Here is a 26,284-nt window from a genome sequence, read left to right as displayed (position 1 = left end):
TTTAACATTTGTAACGAGAGCAAACAGGATGATGTGAAGCTCACTCTCCTGTATGCTGTGGCCATTCCTTCCTAGCTTGGGACAGCTGGAATGGACAGCTCCTTGTGTTGAGCCGTGCTGGGAGCTTGCATGTCTGGGTGAGTGAGGAAGAGGATAAAAGCATTGCCCTGCTCTCACCTGTGTGTGGGCCCAGCCGGAACTCCTCCGCGCCGGGGCCGTGCAGGCTGTAGGTTATCTGGGCGTTGCTGCCGACGTCGGGGTCAGTCGCTGATATTTTCAAAATTAAAAGACCCGGCCCAGCATCTTCAGAGACTCTCCCAGTGTAGAGTATCTGGCCAGGACAGAAGGAATCTTTGGCATCTGAGCCATCTCCAAAGTACCTCCATCCCTTATGGGGGGAGAACAGACCCACAGAAGCTTCACAGAGAAGGATAAACCCTGTGGTTTATAGGGGAGCACAATGTGCTTCCCATTCTTGGCTGCTGGGGTGTGGACTGGGACCAGTGAGCTCATTTCACACAAGCCTTTGAATCTACTTTGGGAAGTAACCACCTCTGTTCATTCTCACCACAGGTCATGTCCACAGCAGTGATCAGCTCTCTACAGCAACAAACCTTCTGATGGGAATCTCCCAGCTTAGCAGGATATAAAACTCTGTAATTTACATGCCCCTTCCCAGGAGGCTTCCTGGCATTGTTTATCTCCAAAAATTGCTCTTCATAATGCTTAGGCTCTCCGTTGCTGCTGGCAAGCATGCTTGGAGGCTAGATTTAATATTCTTGCTTGACATGCAGCTTAATTAAAATTGTTAAGCATAATCAAAGCAACAGGATCTTGTGAGAAGAATTATGACAAGCCTAACCCTTTAACATGCTCTGCTTGTTCTTTCTTCTTTTCTATTGTGCTCTTTCCCTCCCAGGATCTCTCCCTTTATGCCCCTGATGTCCCAGAACAGATGTCTTACCTGGCCACACTCAGGGCTGTTGTCATTAATATCCAGTACAAAAATTTCCACTTCGGTGCTAGCCTGAAATTTCCCATCAGAGGCCATAACCTTGAGGAGGTATTTCTCAGTATCTTCTCTGTCCAGAGGCTTCTTGGAAGAAATTGTCCATTCACCCTCAATTTGATCAACTGTGAACTGTCCCAGTACATCTCCTTCTAGAAAGGGGGCAGGAAGCAAGTACAAAAAGTATTTACTAAGTGCTGAAAATCAGAAGTGATACATAGGGCGTATGTATAGAAAGGGCATATGGGTGTGTCCACCACCCATATGGGTGGTTCCTTAGGAGACCTGAAGGACCTGGATGCTCTCAGAGGTCTTTTCCAACCTAAATGATTCTATGACTCTGACACACTGGTGGTGCAGAGAGGGCACTGGTGTTTTATCCAGCAGGTGAGGAGCTTTTGGTCAGCCTCACTGCACAGCTGGGAAATACCCTGCACGTTTTAGTTACTCCCTGTCTGCACATTACAGTGGAAGGAGGAAACAACTGATTGCAGAAAAGTCAGTAACGTTCTGCAGATGTGCATATTCATTGCCTCAAAACCACGTTGTTTCACCTTCCCAAAGCCTGACAGTCTTTCTTGGTGCATGTTTCTAAAGGGATCCGAGAGCTGTAAATACCCTGCAGACATGGTTTGAATCTTACTGTTATGGTACCATGTACAGCTGTACTTCCTCTTCACCTATAGAGGTATTTAACATACAGCTTTGTTTTCTGGGGCTACTTTTTGTTTCTGTAAGAGCCAAATGATGAGAGACAGGCAAATCCAGACTAGGCAGGCTCTCTGGTCCACCAGATTCATGCTGCTCCTACTGTTGTTACATATGTTGGATTCTAAACAGGCTGGATGCTGCCACTGGAGAATCCCTCTCTCCTGAGAAGGAGCTGGTGTTCTCTGCTGACCCAGGAGGAAGCACATCAGGCAATGGGAGTCAGTGAGAAGAGCTGGTTGTGGTAACTGTGTTGGACTCTGAAGGGTCTCACACAGAGGGATAAATTAAATGCACTCTCTTCCTGTTTTCATTGGTGCTGTGCTGATGAGGTTGTGGAGGCACAATGTACTAGCTCTTCTTCTGATGCTGGGAAACACCAGCCCATTCCCAGATTTAGTTTCTGTGTGTTTGAAATCAATGTGGACAGGGGAAGCTGGGCTCTGTATTCACCTAATTCTCCCTTTTGCTGCATTTCCATGTTTATTTGTAGAGTTTGAGCTGTGTTTGTACATGCAGAGCAGAGAGCACAAGGTGTTCATCCCTAAAATAAGTGCACATCCTCTCAGGTTTAAAGTATTTGGAAGTTACTACTACCTTTAAGATGGCAGAAACGTAAATATATAATGGTTAAATCTTTCCTCCCAAAGGCTTGCAAATACTTAGGCATGCCATAAACCAAATGAAAATACCAGCATTCCTCCCCTGTTTTGGATGGTTACAATAATAGATAACAGGCTGCAGCACGATCTGGCCTAATGTTTTGACCCTGAAGGATCCTCATTTGAGTCTGAACAAACATTTTAATTTGAAGTATCTGCTCCAGGTCTTAGAAAGACCCTTTAGGGTCAAAAAATACCATAAAAGCAAGCTTCTACTTGTGCAGATGCACAACAAACATTCCAGTGTAACTTTTTTGTAATTTTACAGCAGTGGTTAATTTCAGTTGGCACATGTGATGTTTCAGGGATGCAAGAGCAATTTTTTGTATCTTTTGTTAGCCAAAGCCTTTACTAAAATTGATGTGACAGTCTTAAATATCCCCTAGTGCAGAGTGACTAACTTGTTATTAAGCCAGCCTCCAAGTGGTTTTGTAGGAAACATATGTAACACCAAAAAGTTATATATAGTTATTAAAAAAAAGACAGGCTACAGGTGTATTATAGATGTGTAAACTGACTGCAGTGCTGGCAGGAGAAAAAGCTGGGTCAAAGAACTTAAATACAGATCACAGTATCTGTGTGAGAAAAATCTTCCTTCTTGCTGTACTGCCCCTCCTGTCCTTCCAAGAGATATTACAATTACACTGTCTTAATTATTCCTCTGTTAAGAAAGTGTAAATAAATATTTCTACAGTACAGTGTAATTACTTACATGTATCTTATTTATTTATTTATTCCCAGAGAAACAGGACGATTCAGTGGTGAGATAATTATTTTAATGATCATTCCACCCACTGCAGTTACTGAAAGGTTTTGTATTCCCCAGATTCACCTGAGTCCAGCTCATGACAGAGCTCAGCCTTCATCTCCTGCTTCTGACAGGACAGTCAGTATAACATTATTTCTGTACTAATAATCTGTAAGACAAGGTATCAAATCCTTACTTTGAGATGATACTCTCTTCTTGCCCACTGGAGATTCAAAGCCAGGAAAAACTCACCGGTGATGTAGCACGTGACCCGCCGGTTCTGCTCGGAGATGTCCGCGTCGATGGTGCTCAGGGTGACAATGACCTGCCCCGGCTCTGCGTTCTCAGTGACCGACCCCTTGTAGAAATCTGAGGTGAACTGTGGGGCATTGTCATTTTCATCAGAGACAGTGACCTCCACCAGGGTTTGGGAAGAGAGCTGGACCTTCCTGCCGTGGTCAGTGGCCACCACATAAAAGCGATAGATCTCCTGGTCTTCGCAGTCCAGTTCTTTCAGTGTGGTGATCCACCCGCTCTCACCGTCAATGGTGAAGAGCCCGCGGAGGTTGCCAGATTCTGCTTCCAGACTGTAGGTCACCTGCCCATCACTTCCCATGTCCTGGTCATTAGCTGTCACTTGAATGACTGTGGTTCCTGAAGGCATGTTCTCCATGACAAAAGCTCTGTAGGGATCTGCCTCAAAAACAGGTCTGTTGTCATTCACATCCTGCACTTGGATATTCACAGAGACCAGAGAGACCAGCTCTGTCTCCAGATGTGAGCAGTGAGCCATGACATCAACCTGGTACCACTTGGTGGTCTCATGATCAATGGGTTTTTTGATTTTCAAAGCCCCTGTTTGTTCATCCAGTGTGAACACCTCGTCCTTGTTACTTTCTGTAGTGGTTCCCTTCACCAGGCTGTATATAATGGGATCCTCTGCAAAAGCTTTCACTGACCCTATTTCTGACCCCTCTGGAAGATCCTCGGATGCAGAGAATGTATAAAGGGGCTCAGAAAACCTTGGCAATGTCACCTCCCTGGGGACAATCTGCAGATTTACTGGAACAAGGGAGTTCCAGTGAGGGGGTCTGCCATCTTCAGCTTTCACCTTGAAGTTAAAGGCTCTGTTTTCTAAACCAATAAGGCTCTCCTTGACCTTAACAACCCCAGTGGCAGCATTAATCTCCACAAGGTCTTCTGCCACATCTTCCACAGAGTCAACAGAGTAAATGACATCTGCATTTGCACCTTCATCAGCATCATAAGCCAGTACCTGGATGACAGGGGAGCCTTTGCTGACATTGGACTGGATGGAGAGTGTGTATTCAGAGGCTTTGAAAAGAGGTGGGTTGTCATTCTCATCTGTAAGGATTATTTTGACAGTGCAGAAGGCCACTTTCCCACCCCCATCCTTGGCCATGACTTTAATGGCAATGACTCTCTCTGTGGAATTCTCCCTGTCCAGTTTTTGCAGTGTCGAAATACAGCCTTTATTGTCTATGGAGAACTTCTCATGGGCCAGTTTATTTATGATGGTGTAGTCTATGGTGCCATATGGACCACCATCTGGGTCAATAGCCAGCAGCTCAATCACTTTGGTTCCTATCTCAGCATTTTCTGCCAGCTCTGCCTCGTACACGTTCTGCTGAAAAGAGGGGCTGTATTTGTTGGCATTTGTGGTGTTGATATACACAGGCACAGTGCTCTTGAAAACTCCATCCGAAGCAGAAACTCTGAGTTTGTAAGATGGCTCCAAGTCCTTTTTGCAGCGGTTGAACATGGATATTATTCCAGAAGTGCTGTTGATGGCAAAATGCCTGTTGTCATTACCCGAGAGAATCACGTATTCCAGCCGGGTGGTGTCTCCACTGTCGGGGTCCAGGGCCTGGACTTTGATCACAATGTGCCCACACGTAGCCATTTCACTGACCTTGGCTTCATACTGAAGCTGGCTGAACTCAGGGGGATTGTCATTGATGTCTGTCACATCTATGATTACCAGGGCATCGCTACTGAGTGGAGGCACCCCATGATCCGCAGCTCTGACTTTCATGCGGAACTGCTGATTTGTTTCGTAATCAAGTGCTTGAGCTGTTGTTATTTGCCCTGTGCTGGCATCAATATTAAAGAACTTGGCAGCATCTGAACCATCATCCATGATCTGATAGGAAACCATTTTGTTTCTGCCCGAATCCTTATCAGAGGCAAAGAGATGGACAACAGGGGTCTGTGGTGGCAAACTCTCCGAGACAGATGCTGTGTAAATGATCTGAGAAAATACGGGAGGGTTGTCATTAATGTCCTCTACCTCCACCTCTACTCTGGCTTCTGAGAAGGATCCCAGTGCTGTGTCTGTGGCTCTAACAGTGAATGTGTGTTTTGTCTCTAGCTCATAGTCCAGCTGCCCTGTGACAGTGAGGACACCAGTTTTGAAGTCAGTGTTGAAGAGTTTCAGGTAATCTTCTTCCACAATGTTGTAGATGAGGCGCAAGCCTTCAGGGCTGCGGGCCTGGATGTGGAGAATAGATGTGTATGGGGGGACATTTTCTGGCACCTTCACTCGGTAGTACAAACTTTGGAACAGAGGGTTGGATCTGTTCCTCACACTGATCACAACCTCCTCTTCAGCGAGCAGGGGAGGCTCTCCTTTGTCCTTAGCAATGACCCGGAGGTTGTATTTATTTAAAGCTTGATAATCAAGAGGCCTCTTAAGAGAGATGTCTCCTAGGTAAGGGTCAATCCAAAAGTATTTGTATTCCTCTGCAAATGAGTAGGTAACTGCTCCGTTATCCCCTATGTCTTTGTCTGTTGCTGACACCTGAAAAAGGACATCCCCTGGCTCTGTGCCATCCTGCACTGAGGCATAGTATGGCAGATTCTCAAACTGTGGGGGGTTGTCATTGACATCCTCTACATAAACTCTGACTGTGGCTTGGGACACTCTTGGTGGCTTCCTGTTGTCCTTCACTTCCACAGCTACCTCATGCATGTCTTGCATTTCACGGTCAAATTTCACACCCTTGGTCTGAAGAACTCCAGAGGCTTGGATCATTTTGAACCTTTCCTTTTCATTCAAAAGTGAATAGGAAAGGGGTTCATTTAGCTGATATCCCTTGACCCCAAGAATGGTTAGAGTCTTCTCATCTGTAGAATTCTCCTTCACAGTTGCTGTATATACATCTTGATCAAATTTCAAGCTGGTACCTTGTGCTCGAGTTAAATTTAGCTTAACCAGGGCAGTACTCTTATATAAGCCATCACCAGCTCTGACTGTGAGCTCTCGGTAGCTCCTCAGGCTGGTAGTGTTAAGAATGGAGATGAGACCTGTTAGTGGATGGATGTGGAAAGCATTATCAAGGTTTCCTTCTGCGATGCTGTAGGTCACCTCTGAATCTGCATCTTTTGCCTGCACTGACAAAAGCTCCATCCCTGGGTAGGCAGGTAGCAAGATGGAAATGTCGTAAGTGTCTCTGAGAAAGACTGGAGGTGAATCATTGACATCTTTCACATGGATTGTGACCTTGGCAGGCTTGGATGCGAACAAGCTGGGACTTCCACTGTCGTGCACATGTACACTGAAGTGGAAAACTGGCGTGAGCTCATAGTCTATATCAGCACGACTGGTCAGTGTCCCTGTGCTGGGATCCACTGTGAAATATTTCAGTGCCTCCGGTTCCAAAATCTCATAGACAAGCAAAGCATTGGAGTCCTGATCAGCATCTGTTGCATAGGTCACGAGGGGAGCGTTGCTTTCATCCAGAACCATGCTTTGTGATGGGGCATTCTCCATGATCCAGCCAACGAAGGAAGACTTAACGAAGACAGGCACATTGTCATTCTCATCTATGACATAGATGAGCACCACTGCGTCCATAAATGCTCCAGCCATGTTGGTACCACGCACTTTCAACTGGTAAAAAGACACCTGCTCAAAATCTAAGTTCTTCTGAGTGGAAATAAGGCCTGACTGATAGTTCATGGAGAATACTCCATCACCATTTCCATCTCTTATTTCATAACTGACTGGTGATAAGCTTGTGGCTGAAACCTGGATCAGAGGAGAGCCAATAGCAGTGGATTCACTGATCTCTGTGATGTATTCAGCCTCTGAAAATTTTGGAGGGGTTCGATCCGAGGGTCTAATGTGGACGTGTACTGTAGCAGAATCTTTAAGCTGAGGAAACCCCTGATCTTCTGCCTTGACAATAAGAGTAAATCGTTCCTGCCTGGATGGGTCCAGCTTCTGGGCAACTGTAATAATTCCAGAATATGGGTTGATGTTAAAGAAGCCTTCCCCATTTCCTGCAAGAAAAGAAATTACAGAGTGAAGAATGCAGACACGTTATTGATCTTTGTTTTCTGAAACTCTTTTTCATAGATTCTCCTGACTGCAGATCTGATTAACATCTGTTTCTTTTACTGGGAGAAATTAATTAATTTCTAAATAATTTTAATTGTAAGAACAATGAACCCATTGAGATCTGTGAGCTAACATTTGAATCAATCAAAATGTAAATTGGAGATAAACACCCTTCTAATTTAAGCATATTTAGTGGTGGCAGAGCATGTGCTTGAAGCTTTTGCCTCGTGTGCAGAACATGGTAGCACAGACAGTACTGGTTCCTTCAAGCCCTGTCATGCTTGTAATTACCAATACTTCAGGAGCAATTAAATTTCTCAGTCCTTGATCTAAATTGCAGTGAGAAAGATGGAGCAAAGAATGGCTTGTCTCCTGCGAAGAGTTTACAGGCTAAATAGGCTGTGTGGCATAGACATAAATACTTAGGTTTTAACCTTTATAGAATGATAAAATATTTGCCCACTGAGCATGAATGACTCAAAACCACCACCAGTCAATGCTGAGAGGGTTCTCACCATTTCTTGAGGATGTGTTTCTTGGTAAAAATAGTAGAATAATGATGACTCCTGTGGGAATTGGGAGTACTTTTGCCTAACAACTGAATAGTTCCCATGGACAAAGAGGAGCAGATTTTAGGTTGTTCTAACTTGTCCAGTCACTATTTTTCTTAGACCGGTGACTCAACATTAAGCTGTCTTCTTAAGAAAAGATGCTAATATTCCATAATATGGAAATTACCTACTCACTCTGGATTTTTTCTGGGTAGGAAGAAAATCACATTTTTAGAGCTGTGCAGTCATTTTCTGTTCTTTGCAACAGCTAGACAAAGCTGATCAAGTGGCCACCAGTTAGAGCATGATAATGCAGGTATGATCAAAACCTAAACTTCTTGTTGCATGGCTCTCACCTGCCTGAAGGGCGTAGTGGATTTCAGCATTAGCTCCCTGATCCTGATCAAGGGCTCTGACTTGTATGATCTCTGTGCCCACCACTGCCGAGTCCAGCACTTCTGCTTCGTAATGGATGCTGCTGAACTGGGGAGGGTGAAGGTTGCAGCTGTCCACATGGACGATGACTCGGACAAAGTTCCGCTTGATGGGAACCTCCTGGTCTCGCACCTGAATGGCAGAAAGAGAGCAGGAACAGTCACACCCAAGGATGTGCCAGTCTTGTCTGCACCATCCTCCAAGTAACTCATCAGCACTCTGTAAGAGTTGGGTGTTTTGCAATGGTACCAACCCCTTGGCTGGGAATGAGCCTGGAAGTTTCAGCACCGAAGCTCAGCCGTGAATTTGAAACCTAACATTAACTATTACACACTGTGTTTTCTTTCATAGGAACCCAGTGGCCCTCCAGAGAAGGTGGTTGAGGAATGCAGGCTGTTAACTACACTTAGCCATATAGTAAAGGTTAACACCCTACTTTTCCTTTCCCCTATTGTTCCAGGCAAATCCTCCCTCAAAGGCTAGACCCACTTTTAATTTCTCCAGTGACCCATATATCCCAGGCAAGCTGGTGGACTCAGCAGGGCTTGGACAGGACTCACCATCACTGTGAGGGTGTGCTGAGGCATGGGCTGGGAACTGAAGCCTTCTGCTGTTGTGAGGGCTCCATTGCCTGGATCCAACTGGAAAAGTCTTGTGCTTTTGGGGTCCACACTGCCATGGATGGTGTAGATGAGCCCCTTTCCTTTGTCCTTGTCTGTTGCACTAACTCGAAGGATTTCTCTCCCTGAAGGGGTATCTTCAGGAATCCTCACCTCGTAGTGACTCTCAAGAAACTGGGGACGGTGCTGGTTGATGTCAATCACATGGATAAATGCCTGTGGGGGAGACAGCATAGTGAGGGCAGCAACTGGACATGCAGCCATGTAAAATCTCAGCTACCAATCCTTCTTGGGTGTTGACATACTCTGAGTGCCATAACCATCACAGTTTTCTAACTCTTGGACCTTTGCCATCCGTGATGACTGGGAGCCTTCTGTCCTTCATCCCAAGGAACTCCTGCTGTTCCTTCCCCTTCAGTGTTTTTCAGTTTGCTTCCTCTCCTTTTTAAAAATCTCTCCAGTCTGGCAAGGCATTCAGAGTGAACATGCCTGCACTTGGCACATGGGGACACAGTCACAGCCTGTCATGGAAAGCAGCAGCAGCTCAGCCGTGGTGCCAGCTTTGCTGCTGGCTGGTGCCAACACAGGCAACGGTGCCCTGTTATTTACTCAACAGAAAGCTGACAGAAAGGGGATGTTTGGTAAAAGAAGGGAGAGGCTGGCCAATCTCAAGAGCAGCAAGTGTGTGGAGAAGCAAAATTTCTCTTCTACCCGTTTTTAGCCAAGTTTGGTGTTTTGTTAATGCTCTCTGCATTTAACAGCACACATTGGGAATCCTGAATCCTGCTGGAGAAGTCACTGCTTTCTCCTCTGTGGTCTCCTACCCTGGCTGTCCTGACCCTCCTACTGATGTGCTTCCGGCATCTTAGGAAGTCCCAACCAAGTGTAATAATTTGCTTCCTTTAGCAAACCTGAGCATGCCATGGGGGTTTTACACAAGCAGGTTTCTTGACATCTGCTAGCAGCTTTGAGTGCCAAAATAAACGTAGGGATGAGATGCAAGGTGGCAGGGAATGCACACTAGGCAAGGTGGGGCTTTGTTTGTTTATTTGGAGCAATACTGGAAGATAGCTGAGACAAGTGGTCATCGGTTAGCACCACGTTTCACAGGAATGCTGCAGTTCCTCACTCATCACCCCCCACAGTGAATTTCCCACGATAAGCATTACTGACAGGTGACTCACATCCTAGGTCTTCCTGTGCATCAGGGCTGGATTTTTGGCTGCTTCTTATGTGTGGAGAGAATGACTAGTGAAAGAGCATGTCCTGAACACCCCTCCTCAGGGTAGGTAAAGATGGACAAAATCTCATCATTTTAGCTGGGGCTCAGGGACATGCTTGACAGTGAAATGCCTCCTTTTACCAGCACTTACTTTATATTAGGCAACTCAGAGCACACAGCATCTCTGCAGTTGCTCCACTCACTCCCTGGGTCTGACCTCACCTCTTGCAGATGGATTTGCGCAGGTTGTACCTGGGCTAGCATATCCCAGGAACAACCCTTGGCATGGGAACACGGACCCAAGCCTGACCTAACTGTGTACACACTTCCCTTAAGATGCTGTCCCAGATGTGCTGTAAATCATCCTGAGCTGCTGAGACCAAGTTGAGTTCTGAGTGTGTGAACTACCACCCCAGCTTGGCTGGTGGTGTAGATGTGTCCGTGTGTGCTGCCTGGGATCAATGGGAAAGATCTAGGCTTTCCTGGACCAGCTGTGATTCCAGCAACATATAAACAGTCTTAGCTTGGTGCAAGGGTAATTGTGTAATGGAGGATCACAGTGTAAGGAGATTCCTGTGCCTGGCACCTGATCCAGAGCTCAACAGACTCAGCTTTGGCATATGCTCCCTTTCCATGGAGTCCCCACTAAAGAAAAAAAAATTACCTGGGTTTTGATTGTACTGGACCCATCAGTGACTTCTACTGTCAGGTTATAGTTTGACTTCTTCCTCGCATCCAGGGGTCTTGCAATGACCATGCTGCCTGTACTCTTTTCAATGTCAAAATCCATGTCATCATCACCACCTGGGACAAGGGGGACACAGAAAAGGGCAACAGGAGGGCAGTTACATCAGCTAGATTGGGGACAGAGCCACAGGTAAGGCCTCTCCCAAACCTGGAAACTCAAAACCACATGAGATAGTAGATAGATAGACAGATAGGTAGATAGATAGATAGATAGATAGATAGATAGATAGATAGATAGATAGATAGATAGATATAGATAGATAGATAGATAGATAGATAGATATAGATAGATAGATAGATAGATAGATAGATAGATAGATAGATAGACAGATAGATATAGATAGATAGATAGATAGATAGATAGATAGATAGATAGATAGATAGATAGATATAGATAGATGGACACAGGAGATAGGGAGGACAAGGCAAAGCTGGACAAAGAGATAGTCACAGATGGTGACAAAGTAGTGTGAAAAGGAAGGTGAGGGGAATTAGAGAAAACGAGGAGGAGGAGAGAAGGGGAAAGGAAGCACTTATGCATGTGATGTCCTGGCTAGCTTGGCAACAGGCACAATTCAGCACATTTGGTTTCCAGCCATGCACCATCACTGGCTTAGCATGGATCAGGGACCTGCTGGGTAGAAGGCTCTTGCCTTGCAACAAGAAGGGCTCTTGCTGGCTTCTGATTCAAGGTCACACTGTGGGCATATCAGCAGTGGTCCTCATCACCACGCCTGGGAGCCTGGGAGCTACCTGAATTCCCAACACTCAACAGTTGGGGAGGCAGACGGTGCTTCCAGGGTGAGCAGAGCCTGTTGCCTCCAACCCAGATGGCTGAGAATTGCCAGGAACAGCAGGCCTGAGCAGCTCAGCAGCAGAAAGCTGTCCCTCACCCTACTGCTGCTCAGCCCTGGCATGGCAGCTCCTTTCTCATGCCTCACTCGCTGGGGCCTATTTGGCTCCTCTTGCACATTAAACCCTGCAAAGCTGCTCTGAGATATGAAGAAGCTGAAATAGCTTCCTGTAATTTATCCCAGGTCTCAACTTCTTTCTCCCTGGCTACTAGATGCTCTGGATTCTGCTTTATTCTATTACCAGCCGGTAAAATCTCTGCTGATTGTAAAATGACATATCTTCCCTTGCTGGAGGAATGCAGTGCTCACCAGCCATCTGTACCAGTGCTCTCCTGCTGGGAAGGAGACAGAAAGATGCAGAGACAGAGGGAGAGAGACCCATGGATCAGAGACCCACTGTGCACAGTGCCAAATGGAAAGAAGAAGCCCAGAAAAGGAAAGAGATGAAGAACACTGTTGCTTTGTCTGAGATTTTGTAGACTCCATCAATCCCAGTGACAGAGTGTTTGTGGTGTGGGAAAGGTGAAACCCTGAATGAGCTGCCAAAGGCTCCTGGATCTCTGCATCACCCCCCTGGCCGCCAGCTGTCATGATGCCTTCCTTCCCTTGCAGGGAAAATAAAATCCTGCCCTTTTCCACCAGGATAGAAACCAAGAGAGCCTTCAGCATCTCTTGGAGCTCTAGGAACTGGGAAAGATGAAGTCAAGCTATGCTCCAGCACTCAGCAGGGAAATGATGGGATAACATTCAGAGGAATACACCGTTCGTTCTGCAGACCCAAGCAGACACTACTAATGCCAGATAAACCTTTCACAGATATTGTCTTGCTCCTTGTAGTGTTGTATCTCTTGTTGCTTAATTGTATTTATACACCATTATCCATGCCCTAACACAGTAAGGAGAAAAACTACTGACTTGCCCAATTAAGGCTTTGTCTGACAAGGGCAGGCCCTGCAGGCAGTACCAGGGAAAGGCTGTGCAAGGTAGATTGGGGCACCACTTCAAAACATCAAATTACACGAGCACAATTGGCCCTCGTTGGTAGGACCAGTTCTGCACACACTGCCTGGAGAATCCCCTGGGGTGACAGCCCACACCCCCTCTGAATCGTGTGTCTTAGAGGAGGCCCTAGAGTTCCACATTCCATGTCTAAATCACCCCTGGGATGTGGTGAGGAGGAAGGGAGAGCCCCACAAGTTAGGGCAGACTAGGTCTTTGAGGAATGCTTCCTTCTCAACTCCCTGCTCAAGACTCAACGTGGGGGGAGATATGAAGGGTATCTGTAACCCTCAGCCACACACCTGGATCCTTGCAGGCAGTTTTAACAAAACCAACAGTGTCACCTGATTCCCAGGAGGATCTGGCACTGGCATGCCCTGCCTCTCGTGTGACATCAGAGAACACCTCAAACACAGGCAAGTTCCAGATTGTCATTAAAAAACTGTGTTGGGTAATTGCACTTGGCACTGGCAGCCTTGGATGGGCAGCTTTGTCTAATGGCTGTTTAAACCTTCCGGTGCCTGTGAGAAAACTTTCCCCATAGCTCACCTACACCTAAAGCAAACAACTCCATTAGCTCAGGCATGCGAGAGTGCTGAAAGCCAAGGGAGCCAAACGCTCCCAGACACCGCTGCCCTGCTCTAATTTCTGTGCCTCACCTGTGATATTAAACCACACTTGGCTGGGGCCCATCTCCATGCTGATCACTCCCACCATGTGGTTCACAGGATCTGTTTCCATCACGGCGAAGTTGAAGTGGGGTTCATCAAAAGCCAGTGGTTCTGAGGAAGGGCCGGGCCGGGCGACCCAGCTGATGTGAAGTCTCACGTGGGAGGAGAGCGGGGGGCTGCCGCCGTCTGTGGCCTTGACCTGCAGAGAAAGGCACATGCACTCAGGGAGAAAGCTCAGTTAGCTCATGGGAATTCCATGGAAAGCTCCTTCTCCCACCCACCAGAAGTTTCAGCTCCCAGTGTGCCCAAAGATCCCATTAAACAAATCTTGAGCCAGTGGTCCACGCTCTGGCTGCTTCCAAGGCAGAGCCATGCAACCTAAATTCCTCTTTGCAGTCAAGTAAATCTGCCAAGCTCCATCCATAGCAGAGACTTGGATTACAAGCCTCACTGCAAAGACACACAGACTGTGGGAAGGATTTGAATCTACATCTAAGCTCCACGGCCAGATCAGAATGCCATACAGAGGCATGATGGAACCCAAAGACTGTTCAGGTTTGAGTCCACATCCATATGGGATCATGGATCACTGTATTCCTCTCTGAAGGTAGGTTGGACAGTTAATTTTAAACTTATTGTCCATTTTTAATAGCTTCCTACCTTCTGCATTTCCTATAATTCCTTCCCACTTTCTCTCCCTCTTAACACATTTGCCTTATTCAAGCTCTCTTCCTCCCCACTGCTGCATTTTCTCCATCTCTTTCCTTGTATCTTTTCTGTTTCTTAACCCTTCTCTCTCTTTCCCTTTCTGCCCGTCTCTTCCCATCAGCTCTTTGTGTTTCCCTCTCCTCTCACCGTGAGTATGTTGTATTCAGAGGCAGGGAAAGCTTTCCTGGAGAAGACTGTGCCAGTTGTGGGGTTGATGGTGAATATGCCGTCCTCCTCCTCCTCGATGGTGTAGGTGATCTGGCTGTTCTGGCCCTGGTCACGGTCGGAAGCGATCAGCCTGTAGACCGGCAGTGGGGTCTCCGAGGCCTCCCTCTCGGGGAGCTGCACCATGAACAGCTTGTGGGGGAAACTGGGAGGGCTGTCATTGGCATCCAGGACTTGGATCACGACTCTGCTGGTGGACTTCAGCGCTGGCTCTCCGTTGTCAGACACAGCCACCTGTCAGCAAGCAAAGGGAGCAGGTGACAGGGCTCTCAGACGTGACCCGAGTGTGACCAGCCAGCCTCCATCCTGGTGGGCAATCACTCAGCTGGGGGATTTTGTGTGGCTCTGCATTTCTATCTCCCCTTTTTCAAAGGCACTGCTCCCCTCTGCAGGGCAAAGCCTGGTGGCTGTAGCTGGCAGTGTGCAGGGCCTGTCCATGCACAGGGGGATGAGTTTGCAGGGCTCCTGCCTCCAGCTGCTCTGCTGTTCTGGCTGGCTGAACATTAGAGATCACACATCTGAAAACACCTGTACTGCAATGGCTTGGTGAGGTACCAGCCATCCTCACCCTGCCCTGCCTGTGCAAGCTCCCAGCACGTTGCATTGCAGAGAGAAATGATAGACCCTGATAGACTCAAAAACCTCCAGATCCCTCTGATGGCAATACTTGTAGCTGTGAGCAGCTGAGGATGGGGGCTGGTGACAGAAGCTACACAGCAATATCTGATACAATGAGATAAACGAGGGTGGATTTCTCTGGCTTGCTCTTTCCCTCATAATGTATAAACCATCCTGCTAGAGGATAGTTCCAGACCTCTTCCTGCATTCCCACAGCTTCCAGAACAGAAATTTTGCTCCAGTCTTCAGCAAGAAAATAATAAACCCCACAGTACTGCTGCAGCTGTCTCTTGGGTTAACACACACCATTTAATTAAGTTTCTCAGCAGTTGGGAGCTGATGGGATGAGATTCTTTCTCTGTGCTCCAACTTGCAAGGAAAGCTCTTTGAGGACTTAATACACTTGTAGGTAAATAAAGCTAATTACAATCATCATTACCCACCTCAAGGATATGTTCAGCCTTGTATTCTCGATCCAGCTGCCGTGAAGTCGTGGAAATCAGACCTGCCAAGAAAGAAACCCTTTGAGCTCCAAGACTCAGCATGCAAGAAAAACCAGGGCTGATCAGATCCGTGAATGCCCAAGATCAGCCTGCCCACCTGTCCTGTTTCAGGTTCCCTTTGTGATCAGAGCAGAAAGGCAGATACCCCCAGAGGGGAATCCATCCCCTCCCAGCGTGAATCCCTCTGTGGAGGTGTTGCTGCTGCTCTCTGATCACAGAGACCACGGAGGAGGGGGAACACCTACCAGATGCCTGCATCAGTTGAGGGTTGGCAAGGCATTAGGTGAGAAAAGCTGCAGGACCATGAAAACAAAACTTTTCTTATGCCTCTAAGTAAGAAACATTCTGCATGTGCTGGCACAAGTCTGGCCTCTTAACAAGTCTCTACTCCTGTCTTCCCTGTGCTCAACCTTGCTCTTTGTAATTTACAGTGTTTTGACAAAAGTGGGAAATACCCTCTACTCGACTGCTAGAACAAATGCATTCCGGCTAAAAATAAGGTACACAGTCAAAAATAATGTTGGTACATTATTTAAGCCTTGATGAGACACAGGATGAGTCCTCCAACAACTGCAAGATTTGAGGGATTTCTGAAAAATACACAGTATGAATAAGCTGGATGCAGGAGGGAAGAATTGTGGCTATAATAAACTAGAGTTGAAACAAAGTCATCATAATTGCCTCTTTTTGGCCTGTCAATGACTAAGCTGAGTAGATGCAAGTGTGGAAAGGATGGAGCTGAGGCTTCTGTTTCCATGTCTGGTTTCATAACAGTCCTTGCTGAGCACCTTGACTCTTCACTTTTCGGGGAAAAACAGCTCTACATAATTTTATAACTGCTTTACCCATGATGGAAATTGCATATGCAATGTTTGATGACCTGAAAGTCATCAAGGCTGACACATGTGAGTGCTTTTGTCCACTCCTAGTTACTTCTAGTCCACTTCTCTTTTCCCTGTGAAGAGAAATTCTGCTTCTTCACACCAATGATGGGCAGGGTGAATTTTCCTGAGCACAGCAAGCAGTGACACAGGTTCCCTTTACCCTGGGAAATGCTCTGCACAGGATGCCATGTGCATGTGCAGTGGAGTGAGCTCTGTGTGCCCTGAAAGACTCGTAAATCCCAGCTGCATGAACCCATCTCAACTCTCATTTCTGGTGCCAAGCCTGAAAGCTTTAATTAATAGTATTGTCTTCAGTTGTACCATACTTTTTGTGTATGTCTGTCTGAGCATGACAAGCAGGAGAAAATTTCAAATGGCTGCAGGAAACAGAAGGCAGTTGAAGGAGGGAGCAAGGAGCAGCTGCTTGGAACATGACTACTGTTCACCGTTTCCACTTGTTCTCTGGGATTATTCACATTTGGCACCAGCCATGGTGCTAAACATTTATTTGATGCCTTTACCATCATAAATCAACACTCCTTAATGTGTTATGACAAGATGGCTTGAAAAATTGTTTGCTTGTCTGCAGAGTAGCTTTTTTCTCTCCCTAATCATCCTTTTAACATCTCAGCAGGTGAAGAAGACTCAGGAGAGAGCCTGGCTGAGGAGCTTTTAAAACTTCTAAAAAGTTTTAAAGTTTTTTAAGCTTTCCCAGATTAGTGAGAGGCTGCAGGGCTCCATTAGCAGCAACACTCATGGAAATGCTCTCCTTATGGGGACCTGGAGAAGGAATTGCAGCAGCAGCTCACTGAGATCTCTGATGCTCCTGTCCTCACTTGCCAATAGGCTGGCTACTGAGCCCACAACTCCAGCTACCTCAGGGAATGCTTCATAATTTTAGCCTAAAAAGCCCACAGGACAAAGAGATATTGACAACAGAGCTGCCTGACACCCATGTGCACACTGGAGATTTCTGGTTTATCAGATTGCAAAATCCAGTTCCAGCAGACTTAAGACCTTGTTTGCACTGGATTACTACATGCTGCCTGATGGAAGGGAGTTTAACCAATCTGAAGTGACTATCTGGATTTGCCAGGCCACACCCTGAAATTCTTTCATGACTTAATGAAAAAAATGAAAGAAAGCAGGATCATAGCTCAGCTTTCTAGTGCTGGAGAAGGAGGACTGTAGTGAAGGCAGATGAACTGGAATTTAATGCTACTCTTGAATGTCTGTACCACTGAAGATGCTCCTGCCTCCTGGGGACTAAGAGCTGACTCTGCTCTCTGTAACATAACCTGTACTCTATCCTAGATGGGAGTCTCACCAGACGGAATTTTTTTGGTTTATCTCCACATCTGCTCAGCCTCAAGGCAAAGGGTTGGTTTCTCCTCCTCACCCCAGGCAAACTCTGTCCCTTACTCAGTGCCCAGGCATGGCTCCTGGTTCCCCCCTCAGTTACCGCTCTGCCCTGGGATCTGAAAGCTCTTGTGGTTAATTAATTAGGGTTAATCATGCTAATTCCCTTTGGAGCCGCGGCTCTGGGCGAAGCTGAGATGCACAAACTGACAGCAGCGTTCACACGGCCACGGAGCTCCTGGAGGTGGGGAGATGGACACTGCACAGGATTCCCAGGAGAAGCTGACTGGAATTAACGCACATTTTCTTTTGTTGCTGCTTGGTTATACACCCTGTGAGGCCAGAGGGCTAAAATGGAAGTGGAAGCTGTTATTAAAGGGGAACTGCCATCAGCTTTGTGTGGCCTGGGGACACAATTCCTTGGTTCTTTCTGCTGTCCCCTACAAGGCCTGGGAAGTGCAGGCTTAGTTTTAATGAGTGTTTTGTGTGTGCATGTGCATGTCTGTGAGTTATCAGTACCCTGCCCTGCTGGAAAACCCCATCCAGCCTGTCCCATGGGAGTGGGTGTCCTTTATTTGTGTTCTTGCATGAGGCCCTGAAGGTTTCTGCTGAACCCTACAGAGACTGAACAAAACCGTGAAAGGTCCTAATTGCACCTGGCCAATTAGCCAAGCTCTGCATGCAGATGAAGGTCCAGAAGCAAGCTTTCTGCTGCCTGCATGCAGGCAGGCATAGACTCCTCCAGCAGCCTGTCCACACACAGCAAGGAGAAAGGATTGTCTGCCCCTCTCCTGCTTGCTGCCTGCAAAGGGCAGAGAGGAAGGCTGCTCATGTTGGAACAAGAGCACTTAAATTACCAGGGCATTGTTGTCAGGGAACAAGAAATAATAATAACTTCTGCTGGCAAGAACAGGGTTGGGGTGGAGGTTGCTGGCCCCCTGCCCTTGCTGCAGGGGGGAAAATCTAAGATAGGTAAAATAGCCAGAATCAGGTTTGCAGGCACTGAGGCTTTCACAAGAGCTCGAGAAGGGAAGAGGCTGTTCTCCTGAAATCCTCTTTCTCTTGTCTCACTCCTGCTTCCATTTAACCTTTTTTTTCCTTCTCCTCTTACCACCCCACCTCTTACTCTGACCTTGCTGTGCTCTACTCCATGCTCAGCTGTGTGCTATGTTGATTTGGGGTGCAGCCATGCAACCATCCCACGGGCCTAAAGAGCAGGATGCCCTTCCTTGCAGAGAAATGCAGGGAACCACAGGCATCCTGGGGAAGCCAAGGGACACTGACACAGCAGAAGAAACACCAGAAGAACAAGCACCAGATAAGAGCTTCAGACAAATAATCCAAAGTGAAAGGATTCTCCAAACAGCCTTTCAGCAGGGTGAATGGCTTCATCCTGACTCTTCCTGCCACAGCCTCCCAGTTCTTCCTGGTCCTGTCTGGACTCGAACCTCTTTCACATCAAATCCTGAACAAAACAAGCTGAAAACTCTTCCAGCAGAAGAATACCCCAAACCCTACTATCTGCCCATCTCTCCGTGTAGCTATCTATCCCTGTCTCCCACAAACACTGCTCCACACCAGCTGCCAGGCTGGGCTGGAGAGATTCCATCGCCGATGGCACAGAGCTTTCATCTCAGTGCACAGTTTTGTTCCCTCTTCTCATTACCCTTTCATGTATTTTCCCCCTTTTTCTCCACCCTCTTTTGAGAACTGAGAGCTTGAAGATCTTAGAGTGTTTCTGTGGTAGTTTGGGAATGCTGGAGGAGCCCAGGACAGTTAGCATAGCTGCTCCTGGTTGCCCTGCAAGGCCTCAGGGGAAGTCAAGGAGCCTTGCTGGTTATGTTTCCACTGGCCAGTCCACCCCCATGTCAAGGTACTGAATCAAACACACAACCAGGAACCCAGTTAGGTTACTTGCAATAGTATGTCACTCTGCCCTAAATGATTATCCAGGGCTATTCTGCAGGGTTATTCTGGGTGTAGATACACCTGTTGTAGCAGTACATCAGGACCTTAATTCTTATTAGGACACAGGATGAGAACAAGCTTCCTCCTCCTCCTCTCCCTTTGCCAAGAGGCCACTACCAGTAATGTCCTACTTGGGAGAGACCCAGACTGAGCTCTGGCCCTCTTGTGCTCTGGCTTATTTCAGTGCCTGTGTGACTTTATTTGTCTGTTCTTTGATGACAATGACCATGTGGGACAGGTGAAAAGGAAATGCCTTGATCAGTCTTCTGCCCTGCCATGGGATAACCATTCTTTTTTTAAATACAATCCTGCAGTAATGGGGATGACCAGCAGTTCATCTTCTGGTGCTGCAGGAGCAAGTTGAGACCAAAGATTATTGTTTTATTCTACTTAATGGAGCAACTAGCCTGCAGAATGAAAATACCATTGGGTTTCCAAAAAGCTGCCTAGGGCCCTGATCGTTAGACAAGCTGTGATATTCCTTCCGGGAGCAGCAGCAAATGACTTCTCTTTAGATACTGTAAACATGAGGGTATAACTGCTCAGTTTATGTTCACAGGTAATTATAGGCTCTTCTGGGTGACATGCAAGTGAAATAATGGATAACTGAATGTTCATCAGGATTGGAAGCAGGACCTTAAACAACCTCCAAGCTCAGGGTTTAAAGAGACCTCCAGCAACTGTCCAAGAGATAAGATCAGCCCATGGGTTTCTTCAGAACTGACAAACTTATCACTTTTCTCATGCAAATCACCTGAGTACAGGGAGAGATGGAGAGGAGATGATTCATACTTGAGAGAGCTTTTTTTGTCTAAAATGGGGATTAATGGGTTGGCTTAGAGGTGAGGTGTCTCATTAGCAAACTTTTAGATTTTGCCAGAGTCACTCATTTTGCTGTGGAACATGACAGCCTTGGAGTGTGACTTTGCAGGGCTGCACTCCTGTGGGGCTGAAAGCTTTGCCTGCAGCATAAAGGCTGAATTTCCTGCAGGGTGCATGGCTGCTCAGCTGAAGAGGGGAGCCAGCTTGGTGTCCTGATAGCCATCCTGCTTCACATCCCATCAAAAAGGCAGTGGTTTTATGCATCGGGGCTTCTGAAGGAACATTTCTGCAGAACCCTGCATTGTGCAAGCTGGCCTGGGGCTGGGTTGTACATAGCTGTTTGGATTATGTGGGAAAGCTGGATGCAGAGCAATGTCGTGACCAGGCTAAAAAGCTTCTGGCAGCACAGACAGCTACAGCTGTGGGCAGCAGTGGTCACAGTTAGCTGACATCTCCAGGTGCATTTACACAGTGCCATGTAAAATGCACCCTGTGAGGTTCTTGTGAAAAATAGATTTTAGTATTTCATAATAATAATTTCTTTCTTCCATTCCCCTCCTAGCCAGCTGTAGAGCACTGCCAGAGAGCCATTACACCACTGGCAACATGTAGCTGAGAGCACCTCTAGCCTTTTTCAATACATCCAGCTCCTCACCTGAGAGCAAGCTTCCATCCCACTGCAGGAGCTGAACTGCTTTTATCATCTCCAGGAGATCAAAGTCATGCAATTAATCCTCTCCCATACTGAGGCTCTGTGCCCTCCCTTCCCTCTTCTCCCAGGAGCTGATGGCAGGAAGGGCTCGGCACAGCTTTCCTTGCCAGACTGGCCCAATGTCAGCTCTGCCAGGATAGTTTGAGGAAGCTGTTTACACAAAACATCAGCGAGTTTTTGATGGCTCTGAAAGATCTGGTAAATAATCCTCAGATGAAAGATATAGTCTAAGAAGATGGAAGAAGAGGCTTACTACACTTACTACATTAATAGTGCTGGAGAATGGGTGGAGCCTTTAAGTGCAGTGGAATTAACTTTTGTTAATCCTGCCTGGGTCGGTGTCAGGAACAGTCACATCCATAAGGGTGTTCCCTGGCTCAGGCTGTGCAACAGGGCAGTTGTTTATAAGGGGGAAGATTAAAAACAACTGTTTAGAGCTTTGAATGCAGCACTTTTGTGTCATTCTAAGAGCCATCTGGATGCAAATCACAGCCCTCAGGTTGAGGGTTTCAATCCTCAGACTCCCCACAGAGTGTATTTGGAGACTGGGACTTTTCCTGCAAGAGGAAGGTGTGCCAAAGGCAGCTGTGTGGGCTGTTTATATCGAATATGTAACATCCTCTGGGCACTTGGAAGCCTCAAAAACAGATGCTGAGCTGGGTCAGTCTTACCTGTAGTGAGGTTAATGGTGAAGAGTCCTTGAGGATTTCCACTTAGGATGTGAAAAGTTAGTTTTCCCTCTGAGCTGGAGTCTGGATCGAAGGCATCAAGCTGAAGGACAGATGTGTTTGGTGGGGAATTCTCCATCACAGAGGCATAGAAGACAGGTCTGGACATCTGAGGTGGGTTGTCATTGGTATCAGTGACTTCAATATAAATTTCAGTCACAGAAGACAGAGGAATTGTTCCCAGGTCAAGGGCTAGCACAGTCAGCCAGTAGTGAGATGTTCCCTCTCGGTCGAGTGATCCTATGGTCCGTATGGTGCCTAGGAGAAGGACAGAGTGCTTCTGAGGGATTTAAGGAACTCAGACCACCTAGTCCTCGATGACAGAGCAGTCTCAAGTCTGCCTCCTGCCCTTTGCTGCACAAACTCTCGCACCCACCTTGCGTGGCTGTGAGATTGTGTGGAAGGTGAGGGCTTGCTTCTGCTGAGGTTAATTTTTGGTACACACGTGAAAGAGAAGACTCCAGTATTTTGGGGGAGGACAGACACTGATTTGCCATTATTTTAAGGAGAAAAACAACTGCTTGCTCCTACCCAGATCCAGGGATAGACTTAGTAAATCCCTGCACAATCAAGAAAGACTTGAATGCATGGAAGATTGCAAACAGCCAGGCCAAGCACAGCAGGACGTTTAGGCCTGTAAGGTACACTATTAAATGAAGATGTCCTTACCTGTGTCCTTTTCGATGTGAAAGACAGACAGGCCAGTTCCTTCTCGGAGGAAATACTGAACCTCTCCATCTTTGCCCCTGTCGATGTCCTTTGCTGTGACCATCATCACCGATGTGCCCTTAGGGCTGTTCTCCTGCACCCAGCCTTTGAAGACAAAGGAGGCAAAGCGTGGTGGGTTCAAGTTCTCGTTGACATCAATGACGTTCACCTCCAGGTGGCAGAGGGAAGAGCGAGAGAAGGGCTTCCCGCCGTCACTGACCTGCACGGTTACATTGTAAGAGTCCCTCTTCTCATAGTCCAGCTCCTTCTCCAAACGGAGCGCCCCAGTCAGCTTATCCACATGAAACATCTCCTCATTGTTAATGAGGCTGTACCTCACCTCCCCCCCTGAGCCAGCATCAGGGTCAAAAGCCTCCAGGAACAGGAGAACGGTCCCCACGGGCAGGTCTTCGGGGACCTTCACTCTGTTGAGGGCTGGGAGGCACTGTGGTGTGTTGTCGTTTACATCCTCCAGAGTCACAACCAGGTCCGTAACAGAGAACAGCTGGAAGCCTGTTTTGGGCTGGTCCCTAGCTTCTATTTTTAGCACATAGCAAGGCCACAATTCTCTATCTAGAGCGCCTGTAACCGTCACTTCTCCAGTGACACTGTTAATGGCAAACTTGTCTGTGGGGGTTAGGAGGGAGTATTTAACTCTCCCATTGTCATCTGTATCAGCATCCTCTGCTTTCAATTGAGCTATTGTCGTCCCTGCTGCTACATGTTCTGGTATTGCCACCCAATAGGCACCTTGAGGGAATTTAGGAGTATTATCATTGGTATCCAACACATTCACAGCCAATAGTTTCCAAGATGATTTTTGTGGTGTGCCAAGGTCATACACAGTAATGTTAAGAATGTAGAAGCTGGTTTGTTCATGATCTAAAGGAGAAAGGACTTGAAGGAGACCCAGTTCCAGGTCAATTGTAAAGCAGCTGTCATCGTTTCCATCTGAGATCACATAGACCAATTTTCCATTAAAACCTGTGTCAGGATCAATGGCTGAAAGGTCAGCAATAGTTGAGTTGATGGGAACAGTCTCTATGATATCAATCGATCGTGGAAAGCTGTCATCAAACTTAGGAGCATTATGGTTTATAAGGTGCAAGTTCAGAGATGTTTCATCATCCTGCCCATGGCCTTGAGACTGAGACTCGATGGAGTGTATGATGGTTTCTGTCAGTTGTTTCAAGACTCCTGTTTCCTCACACTGCATTTTGACAGGGAGACCTTGGCCGACCACAGTGATGTTCACAGATGTTGGCAAAGCGTAGTTCTCTCCATCTGTTGCAGTTATTTTCAAAGAGTAGAAAAGTGGCTGTTCAGAAGGAAGATCTCGCAGAGATATTCTAAGGGATATTACTCCAGAGATGGGATTCAGTTCAAAATGCTGTAACTCATTGCCAGACTTGATTTCATACTTGATATGCTGCAGCTCATCGCTGTCGATTGCAGAGACCGTGGCCACAGGGCTCCCAACTGGAAAGTCCCGTGGGATGGTGCCACTGCAGCTTGCCTTCTCAAACACAGGAGCGTTGTCATTGACGTTGCTCAGTGTCAGGGAGACGTAAACCTCTGTCTCGTGGCGGAAGGGTGAGCCCCAATCTGACGCCCACACGCGCAGGTGGTACCATCTCTGCATCAGCTCATAGTCCATGGACTTGGAGGTGGAAATGACACCAGAATAGGGGTCGATGACAAAGGGAACTGATTTCTGGTTGGCTATGCTGTAGGTGACAAAGCCATTGTCACCTTTATCTTCATCTGTAGCCCTTACTGTTAAGACACTGGTACCAGGAGGAACATTTTCATCAAAGGCCCTGTGATAGGAAGACTGAGTAAAACCTGGAGCATGATTGTTGCAGTCAATGATGTCAACAATAACAGTGGCAGATGTGTGACTGTTACTGGTTGTAACTTCAAGCTCAAAACTAGACTGCTCATGGAAGTCCATCGCTCTGACTGTAGTTACCAGTCCAGTGTGAGGATTGATCTTAAAGCTTGTGCTGTCAGGAGTAGGTCTCAAAATGTATTTAAGATTTGGGAAAACTGGTCTGATCTTCACCATAACAACTTGGCTTCCAGCCGGGGAAAATTCACTGAGCTGGACCCGGTACACTTCTTTCTCAAACCTGGCAGAAACATACTTGGAGGGAGGAATGTGGACAACTCTGACAGGAGAGAACAGTGGTGGCTTGCTCTTATCCTTGGCTTGCACACTGAGGTTGAAGCCAAATGGGTAAAGTAACCAGTTTATCTCTTTGTTTGATACAACCATGAACTCAGGGCTCCCAAAGTAGGATTTTATGGCTTTGAAATGTCTTCCCGGATCTCCATCCACAAGCTCAACCATATCAATCCCTGCTTCTGAGTCGCCACTTTCTACAGAGAGAGTTGCATAGACAAAGTCTTCATCTGAGTCAGGTGATGTCACCTTCACCGAGGAGATAGAGGGGGGTTTCCTGGCAGATGGCTCCACCTGGATTGTGAGACTAGCCAAGTTCCCAAAGCCATTCCCCTCTGTGATCTTTCTCATTCTGTCCACAGCCAAAACCTGCAGGTTATGCCTGCCTCGATGGGTGCTGTTCAGCCTGCCTGTAACCAGAACTGCGCCCGTGGTGGGGTGCACAGTGAATAGGTTGGACTTGGTGTTGAGGGCATAGTAGAACTCGGCGTTCTGCCCAGCGTCAGCGTCAGTGGCACTGAGCGTGCTGACCACTGTTTTCAGAGGGGTGTCTTCTCTGATGGACACTTTGTAGGAGGGGGGTGAAAAGAGAGGTTTCAAGTCGTTTCTGTCCAGAATATGGATCAAGACTTTGGCCCAGGCTTCGTAGGCAAAGGTGCTCTCTGTGGCCTTGATTATTAACATGTAACTGTCTTTGACCTCACGGTTTAAAAGTGCTGTGTTGCTGCTCCTGGTTCTTATTCTCAAGAAGCAGAAATCCCCAATCACATGCTCCTCAGTTTTAAACAAACCAGTGTTGTCTCCAGAAGCTATCCTGTACCTGATGTCCCACTCAGGGTCTCTCTTGTAAATACCCATTTTGATGTAGCTCTCCACGTAGGTCTTGGGGGCTGAATTCTCATAGATGGTGGCATTGTAGAAGAAGTGAGTGAAGTGCAGAGGGGAAGTGTTGCCCTTCTCACAGCTCGCCTTGTGGACCACACAATGCATCAGGAAAACAGCAACATTCAGGAAATGACTCCTGATGGAGACTTCCATGGTGCGGTGTCTCCTTGAGCCCTGCAGGTGTCAAAGGAAGAACACTGGTAATTTTCATTAAGGTCAGTGTGTTATAGAAAAAGTCTCCAAGGGGTCAGCCCTGCTGTGTCTACCCCGACCTTTATTGACACAATTGTTAGCTCAGCTCTTCCTCCCTCTGTCTCAGCGAGAGATCTGTCCTCACACATCCCTACGCTGGCTCAGATTTCTTCACTTTCTCTGCTTCAGTTTCTGCCT

At 47.1% G+C, this 26,284-nt stretch overlaps 1 protein-coding gene across 1 annotated transcript in view; it reads right to left on the bottom strand.

Moving 5' to 3' along the window:
• The window catches only part of FAT2 (FAT atypical cadherin 2), a 44,560-nt gene extending 18,513 nt beyond the window's left edge, over nt 1-26,047 (bottom strand). The window contains exons 1-11 of the mRNA XM_014253056.2: nt 22,786-26,047; nt 22,060-22,374; nt 15,584-15,645; nt 14,445-14,756; nt 13,578-13,788; nt 10,983-11,122; nt 9,037-9,312; nt 8,398-8,608; nt 3,380-7,432; nt 965-1,161; nt 178-331 (exon numbers count right to left, since the gene is read on the bottom strand). Coding sequence (XP_014108531.2) covers nt 178-331; nt 965-1,161; nt 3,380-7,432; nt 8,398-8,608; nt 9,037-9,312; nt 10,983-11,122; nt 13,578-13,788; nt 14,445-14,756; nt 15,584-15,645; nt 22,060-22,374; nt 22,786-26,047 — 9,193 coding nt within the window. The remainder of the gene's footprint in view (nt 1-177; nt 332-964; nt 1,162-3,379; nt 7,433-8,397; nt 8,609-9,036; nt 9,313-10,982; nt 11,123-13,577; nt 13,789-14,444; nt 14,757-15,583; nt 15,646-22,059; nt 22,375-22,785) is intronic.
• Nucleotides 26,048-26,284: the final 237 nt, after the last annotated feature.

The sequence above is a fragment of the Pseudopodoces humilis genome, chromosome 17 (genome assembly GCF_049639895.1).
Source record: "Pseudopodoces humilis isolate 2021_Gansu_Grassland_sample_001 chromosome 17, ASM4963989v1, whole genome shotgun sequence".
In the NCBI taxonomy this organism is placed as follows: Eukaryota; Metazoa; Chordata; class Aves; order Passeriformes; family Paridae; genus Pseudopodoces; species Pseudopodoces humilis.
This window is presented reverse-complemented; position numbering and strand designations above follow the sequence as displayed.